Source organism: Merops nubicus, unplaced genomic scaffold (genome assembly GCF_000691845.1).
Source record: "Merops nubicus isolate BGI_N331 unplaced genomic scaffold, ASM69184v1 scaffold22465, whole genome shotgun sequence".
Lineage (NCBI taxonomy): Eukaryota > Metazoa > Chordata > Aves > Coraciiformes > Meropidae > Merops > Merops nubicus.
In genome coordinates, this window is record NW_008609251.1 from 11,020 (window position 1) to 18,218 (window position 7,199).

The 7,199-nt window shown below is 50.5% G+C and overlaps 1 protein-coding gene across 1 annotated transcript in view; it reads left to right on the forward strand.

Moving 5' to 3' along the window:
* MCM2 (minichromosome maintenance complex component 2) overlaps positions 1 to 1,169 on the forward strand; it is a gene marked incomplete at its 5' end in the record, with an annotated part of 11,990 nt that extends 10,821 nt beyond the window's left edge. Inside the window, one exon of the mRNA XM_008940546.1 lies at positions 102 to 1,169. Within this exon, the coding sequence (XP_008938794.1) occupies positions 102 to 212 (111 nt within the window). The remainder of the gene's footprint in view (positions 1 to 101) is intronic.
* Between the last annotated feature and the right edge of the window lie 6,030 nt (positions 1,170 to 7,199).

Consider the following 7,199-nt stretch of genomic DNA (forward strand, 5'->3'; position numbering starts at 1 on the left):
CTGCTGATGGTCAAATTTTACACAGCCTCTGCTGTGGGAAACCATACAGTTCTTATTTTTTTTAACTAAACATTTGCATCTCTTCTCCCTCCTCCTCCCAGGCTCGGCAGATCAACATCCACAACCTCTCTGCCTTCTATGACAGCGAAGTGTTCAAGATGAACAGGTTCAGCCGGGATGTGAAACGGAAGCTGATTGTCCAGCAGTTCTGAGCCTGGCAGCAGTTTGCCCCCTGCTCCTGTGAGATGAGACCTCCCTCTTGCAGCCCTCCCAGGAGCACTACAGAGATCACGATCCAGAGGGACTAAGCTGCACATTCTCTTGCTTGTTTTGTGCCTTATGGATTAAGGGAGCGCTGAGCTGCTGAAGACCTTGTAAATAGAACAGAGTTAAGCAGTTAAATGCCCAGCCAAGTCCGTTTAGCAACTTTATTCACTGTTTTGCCTTGTAGCTAAGCACAACAGGGAGAGAAATGCTGGCCACGTAGACGGGCATGTTTGCTGTTTGTTTGTCACTAGTTGTTACAGGCTCATCCGCAGTAGGGACCAAGTGGGAGCATTTGGAAAGCATTTGTCTGCCTTATCCACGCCCCTTGGACTGCAAGCACCCTGAGGGATTCTCTTTTCCCATCTCTGGCGACTGTGCAGCCTGCTGGGATGATAATTGAGACTGCTTTCAACTCTCCGTGAACCAGCCAGCCTCTCAGCTCCAGGCCTTTGTGCCTGACACTTGACATTTCCCCAGGTGCCCACACAGGTTGACCTTCTGCTTTAAAAGGGGGGTGGGGGCAGGGAAAGACGAGAACGGAACTAAACTCTGACTATTTGTAATACTAGTGGTGATCTGTATGGGCAGTGGAGGTTCCTTCAGTACATCCTGGGGAGATATACTTCCAGAAGACTTAGGGAAGGGGATTCCCTTGCCTTAGTGGATGTTCTCTCTGTGCAGCTGTCAGGAGAAGTGAATTTTTGGCTGGATTGAAGTGCTGGCACATAAACAACACCATCTCCCTCACTCATTTGTTGAGGATGAAGTACTTGTGGTGCTGTTTTGGGGAGTAGCAATGGAGGAGCATTGAGCTGGAGGTATTCAGTGAGGACAGGATGGGACTCAGTGTTCACAAGCAATTTTTTCACTGTGTGCATTTTTAATACATTTGATGTTCAATACTTTTTGTGTTTCATCCTCTTTTGGGAACTGCTGTAGCCATGGGGAGAAGGAAGAGCATAAATGAGCAACCTGGATGTTGGGGCAACCTGTGGGGTTGGGTTTGAGTACAAACAGATCCTGTGTTTGCTCTTCAAGTTAGTAGGAACTGCCAGTGCTGGTCTCTCAGCTATTGCACATCTTCAGTGGGGACAGATACCAGGACACGGTTGCCCACAGGAGAGTGTCATGAATGGTGCCTTTTCCACCCAGGGCTTGCCTGCAGAGGCTCCTTCCATGTCTTGCCTGCTTTATTGGAGCACTGATGCCTCTGTGGGACTCTCCTGAAGATATTGGTATCACTTTGAGACCGTACTGTTACAGTACGTATCTCCCACCTCCCTTTCCCTCTTTTGAGTTAGAGAGCCTTGATCTCCTGTCTTGGCTGCTGCTTGGATTCCAGTCTGGGAGAAGCAGTAAACCCTCTCCCAAGACGCAGCTGAGGTCGGCAGTGAGCATGCTTTGCCTGGCTAGGCTGAGGGGACCGTAAGGCACCTCCAGCCTCCTACTGCCTGTGCTTGAGAGAATTTGTGAGTTGGCTGCCACAGTTCTGTGCTGGCCAAGCAGACATGTCCCTGGCTGTCCACGCTGTGGGGTTTGTCATGGTGATGTGCATGTGTGTGTGTCCTCTCAGCCTGGTTGTTACTCAGGAGCCAGCAGTGCTTGAACCCTGCTGGGGGCTTAGCACATGACTTGCAGCCTGAAACTGGCTCTGCGTGTTGCCTTTTCTGTCTGCCAGCTCCCTCCTGTGTATTTGTTTAACTGTTTTGGCTTTTTTTTCACCCTTCCCACTGGGTCTCTGTCTACCAGGGCTTTCTGCAGGCAGCCCATAGAGACTTTCCTGGCATGCCTTCCCTGCTGGGGCTAGCCCTTTGCTCCCGAATGTCTGCCTGGGTCAGATGTGTGCTGGGGATGGCAGAGCTGCTGCGTGCCCGGCACCGCACGGTGTGGCCCAGCAGGTGGTTTCTCGGGGCTGGGCACAGAGCCCTTAGCACCTCACCTCCTCATGCCAGAGGTCGTAGGCAGAGGCCATCCCTGGGGAGAGCAACTGCCGGTACTTACAAGCTGTGCCCAGCTTGGTGGTAACTCACATACCTCCCTGAGGAAAGTACAGACCCTGAAACAGCAAAACCAACAGTAATGAGGGATGAAATGCTTGTCACGCCAACTGAACTGGTGCGTTGTGGGGAAGAACATTGGGTGTGGGAACAGAAAGATGGTTTGTGTTGCCCTGGAGAAACACAAAATGCTTCCTAAATACTTGCAACCTTCTGAAGCCTCTGCTATGCTTGTAGTGACCCACACAGAGTTAAATACATGGTCAGGCATGTCACCACAAACCGTCAGAGGATACACAGGAATGAAATGGGACTCCTGATTTTCCCAGCTCCTTGCCCTGCTGCTGGACAGGGCTGTTGACAGTCACCCTCCAGTTTTGTCCTGCAACTTCCTCCTGCTTCCTGTGCTTGGGTCCCCCCGACTTGGCACATGGTGTGAGCAGCAGCAACAGAGAGATGCTGTTGTTGCAGTCACTTGTGTGTCAGTTCGCTTGCTCTGCCTCCTCCCGAGTCCTCACTACAAAGGCAGTTGTGCCCTCCCACCTTGTCGCGTTGCCAGCATCCAGCAGAGCAATGAATTCTTGCAGCTGCGCCCTTGCTGATGCTGGCATCAGCCGCACTGTGGAGTGTTGGTGCCAGTCTGAAGGCATGTTCCTCCTCTCACGGCCACTGAGCTTTTCAGGTTCCCTGGAGCAAGCTTTGGCTGTTGACAGCATCAGGTGTCTGGTCTAGACAGGGGTGCAGATAGGGGTTAAAACAGATGCTGCTTTGAACAGGGACTGCCTTGCCAGGGGGCATGTTCCAGCTGAAGGTAGCAAGGGTTTTACTGCAGGGCTCTGGAGGTTGGCAAGCCAAGCCATGCTCTCATGGAGTGAGGAGTTGCTCCCCTGACAACCTTGACAAGTTTGAGCACTTGGCTTCTCGCTGCTGGGATTCGAACGTAACACGGCACCTCTGACAACCTGGAGGAAAAGCAAGAGTCCTGGGAGGTGAGATTTGTCCTCAAGAGGCTGTGCCTTGGCTCGGATGGATGGTGATGAGAGTGCTCCTTGCAAAGTAGACTAGGCTTTGTGAAGCCAGGCAGTGTCTTCCTAGTGGCCATTCCTTCCTTGGGATTGTGGTTGTTGGCAAATGCTGGCTCAGGCTGGCTTGGAGGAGCATCTTAATTTGAAGAGGGCAGAATGGAACAGATCCTGATCCAGTTCAGTTTGAACACGCAGTGTGCACACTCCTGAGTGAACAGCGTGGCTCTTGGCAGCTCGTAAAAAGCTGTTTGGCCTTAGCAGGGAGCACGTGGAGACACACACACCCCTACAAACAACGCAGACACGCCTGCCTGGGGTACGTGAGCAGGTGCCTGCAGAAATCCAGGTAAGATGTGAGGGTATGTGATCTGGGAAAAAGGGGGAGACAACCCCCTCCCATTCCTGTAAGCTCTTTACTACCCACTGATGGGGTTTACAATCTTGATAGCTTCTCTCTTTATTGTCATCATAAACCAACACGTTACATCTGCAAGTCCTGGGTAGTATCCAGTGTGCTAACTGCTGTTTCTCAGTCTGCTTGTCAAATGGCAGATGCCCCTCGTGCAGGTGAAGTTCTACCACCAGTAATACTTTTTTCTTCTCCTCAAATTAATGCCAAAGCCACTTGGAAAAATTAGCACATACAGCATTTCTGGACTGACGGTGTTTCACTTTCTGCAGTGCTAGACCTTGGCTGGAACCTGCTCTGTCCATCTCCTGTGTGTTTACTAAGGAGCTGTCTGGAAACCAGCTGACAAGAGCTTTCCCAGTGTAACTGTTTTCAAGATGTAGCAGTTATGTTGGAGAGCATCTTCCTGTCCTTGAGGAGGCTGGCCGGCTGCAGTTCAAGCAGGAGGGAGATTTCAGGTGCTTATGGCTCTGCCCTTGTTGACCCCGACTGACCTGAGTACCTGCAGGGCAGCATGTGATCGCTGAGCTGTGAAGAGAGCACAGGAACACCTTTACAGAAGATGTGTATCTACAGATAGAGGCGAGTCCCTGCAGACAGCTACCTCTCATGCCATGCTGCAGAGAGGATGTGCTCCGAGCTTCCCAGTATTTTTCCATCTCCTAAAATACTTTTTCTCTGAATAAGGCAGAGCCAAAATTGGATCAGGCTTCTGCTGTATTTTGCATCTATTATGCAGCTCTTGGTGCCACGACTGACTTATTGTCTCCATTATCATGGAGCACTGGTCTGCCAATGACTCTGGCCATCCAGCATGCTCCTCAGCCACAACTAGATGTCTCTGAGGAGCCTCGAGGGGTTGCTGAGCACTGCATCTCTGCAACAAAAGCTCCATGGAAGGGCGTTGTGGTCCTTTCTGCTCATTTTGCAAGTCACTTCCCACTAAAGGTGAGGTAAATTTGGGGAGGGAACCCAGGAGAGGTGCCAAGTTTCTTCTCTGGGTTACCTAGCACTTGGGGGGATCTGAAAGTAACTGTCCTGCGTAAAAGATGCTGAGGAGCTTCAGTCCCATCAAACCACATGGAAACATGTCTATAGGAACACCAGTAGTCCCCAAGAGCCAGTGCTTTAGTCTCCTTGTAGTCAACAGACACCAGCCCTCTTCGGTACAGGCTCTCCCCTCTGCTCCGGAGATACCCCCATCTCGGTGTAGCCAGCTATTAAAGAACCAGCAGCTTCTCTGAAGACAACATTGGGTTTTTCAGTTTAGCAAGAAAAGGTATAAACCACCACCAGGTTCTTCCCAGTGAAGGTGCTTCACTTATTGAGGGGTAGGAACTCCCCTCCAGTTTCTCAAGTCGCTGTGCAAGCAAAGAGGCTTCTGTTGTCAAGGCCCTGAGGGTACTAATAGGACTCAACTGCCCCAGCCAGGCTCACCTGGGGCCTTCCACCCACACCCGTGGCCCAGGGGCTCTATTCAAGCTCAGCCTGGGGGCCTCAATTCTTGTCTGAGCTGGGACGTAGGAGTACTGTTTTTTTGGTTGCTGTGTTAGGTCATTATTCTTACTGCTTTGGGCTGTGACCTGTGAACTGCCTTCATGGCCTGACCTTGGTTGTATTCTCCTGCTATGGAGTTGCCAAGTGATCACTGAATGGTGTATGACCATGGTTGCTCTCAGGAGACCTTGCTTCTTACATGTGGAATGACTTTCTGCTTTGATGTTGGACCAGCTTTGTCACTATGAGGTTTTTTTGAGGATCTGGACTTTTGGCTGAATCTGGCTGCAGTCCCTAAGCTGCTCTGGTCATCTGCCTCAGGTGCTGGGGGGGCCTGTCCTGATGGCTGGTTTTGTGCTCTCCTCCTTCGTGTGCACTCCTCAAGTCATGCACAGTAAGGGCTTGGCAGCCACTTATTTGAGCTCATGTCATGCCTCTAAAACAGGCAGAGGTAAGACCAAACCTCCTGGCTCTGCTGAGCTTCAACCTATTTATCTATCTGCCCCAGTAAAAAGCTTCAGAAGGTGTGAGGTTTGCCTGCCCTCATGATGTCTACTTTTCTACGTTTCTGCAGATTTTTCCATCCCTTCCAGAAGGGCATTCAATCTTAGCTTAGGATCCGAGTTGATGAGCTCAGCACGGAGACAAAGGGGTTCTTTGAGCTGTGCTGTACAGCTGAAATGATGTGAATAAGCCCCAAGAGGTATAGTCCTTTCTCCATCCTGTCTGGGAGCTCAGGAGTCACCCCTTGTGCAAGTGGAAGGCTGTGACCATCCCTCTGTGCAGGAGTTCCAACAGAGCAGTGTAACTGGGTTGCTATTCCTCTTCAGTGAATTCCTCCTGGGCTCTGAGGAAACCTCCACGGGCTTTCAGCTGGAGAGTTGTCTGCTTTCTTGCCCTGGGTGGCTCTGTTGAAGGTTATTCTAGCCCCTTAATCTAATTCAATGTAACTTTGTTTTCCTCTGCCCTCTAAGAGCCCGCAGAGGTTTGCTGTCAGATCCTGCTGCGGGAGAGTGGCCTGGCTGTTAATGCAGCCCTCAGCTTTGCTTTGCTGAGGAGGGGAATGTAAGTGGAATGTAATGTTGGGGAGGGAGGCAGCAGGGACATGTGAAAACTGGAGAAGTGAAGCCCACCTTGTGCTTGCTCTTCCACTGCACCTTACAGCAGGGGATGGGAAACAAGGCGGGCTGGTAGCAGGGCTGTCCCAGGTGGGCAGAGTGCCCTCCCCTGAGGTGAGCAAGCTGATGCAGAGGGATGAAGAAAGGCTCAAACTGATACAGAAGATCTTTCTCCTGGGTTTCGAATAGAGCAGATTCTGTTCACTTCTAATTACAGTGTATCCTGGAAGGAATTAATTGCTCCAGGTCACTCCTGGTGAAGTTTTTATTATGTTTCCCCTAGCAGGATTTTAGAGGAGAGCAGAAACTCTGCATTTTCCAAGAACGGCTGCATGCCTGGACTATGCAAGAGTAGAGCAGGTACCTGCCCCTGCTTGGTACTGTCAAAATGTTTCACAGTGTCCCAGAATTAAAAAGGCTAAGTCAGAAAATAAGCTTATATAAAGCTTGTTGGAGGCTCTGAAGTAAATTCACATATGCTGGAACACAGGAGAGGTTAAATCTTTCCTTGTGCATAAGGAAGGAGAGGATGGGCAGGAGAATTCTCAAGCTTTCCTCTTCTGAGCTTTTCATCTTTCCTCTGTGCAAAGGCCACACAGCTTCATAGAAGCTGGTGTTAAATTGTATGGTGTGCCACAAGCCTGCTGTGTCACCCAGACTCTGTCCCAAAGAGCCAGCAATCGAGGTCATGGGACAGAGTCTGAGAGTGGTTCTTTTCTCCTCCGGATCTAAGATTGGGCACAGATCTCTTTAATTGCCTGGACAATGTCAGCATGCAAAGGCAGGAGGGTTAAACCCTTTTTCTGGTACTAGTGACACTGCAAGCACTTAACATCTGACTGCTTATTTGTTTTGCTTATTGTTTATTTTCTTGCTCTGCTGAGCA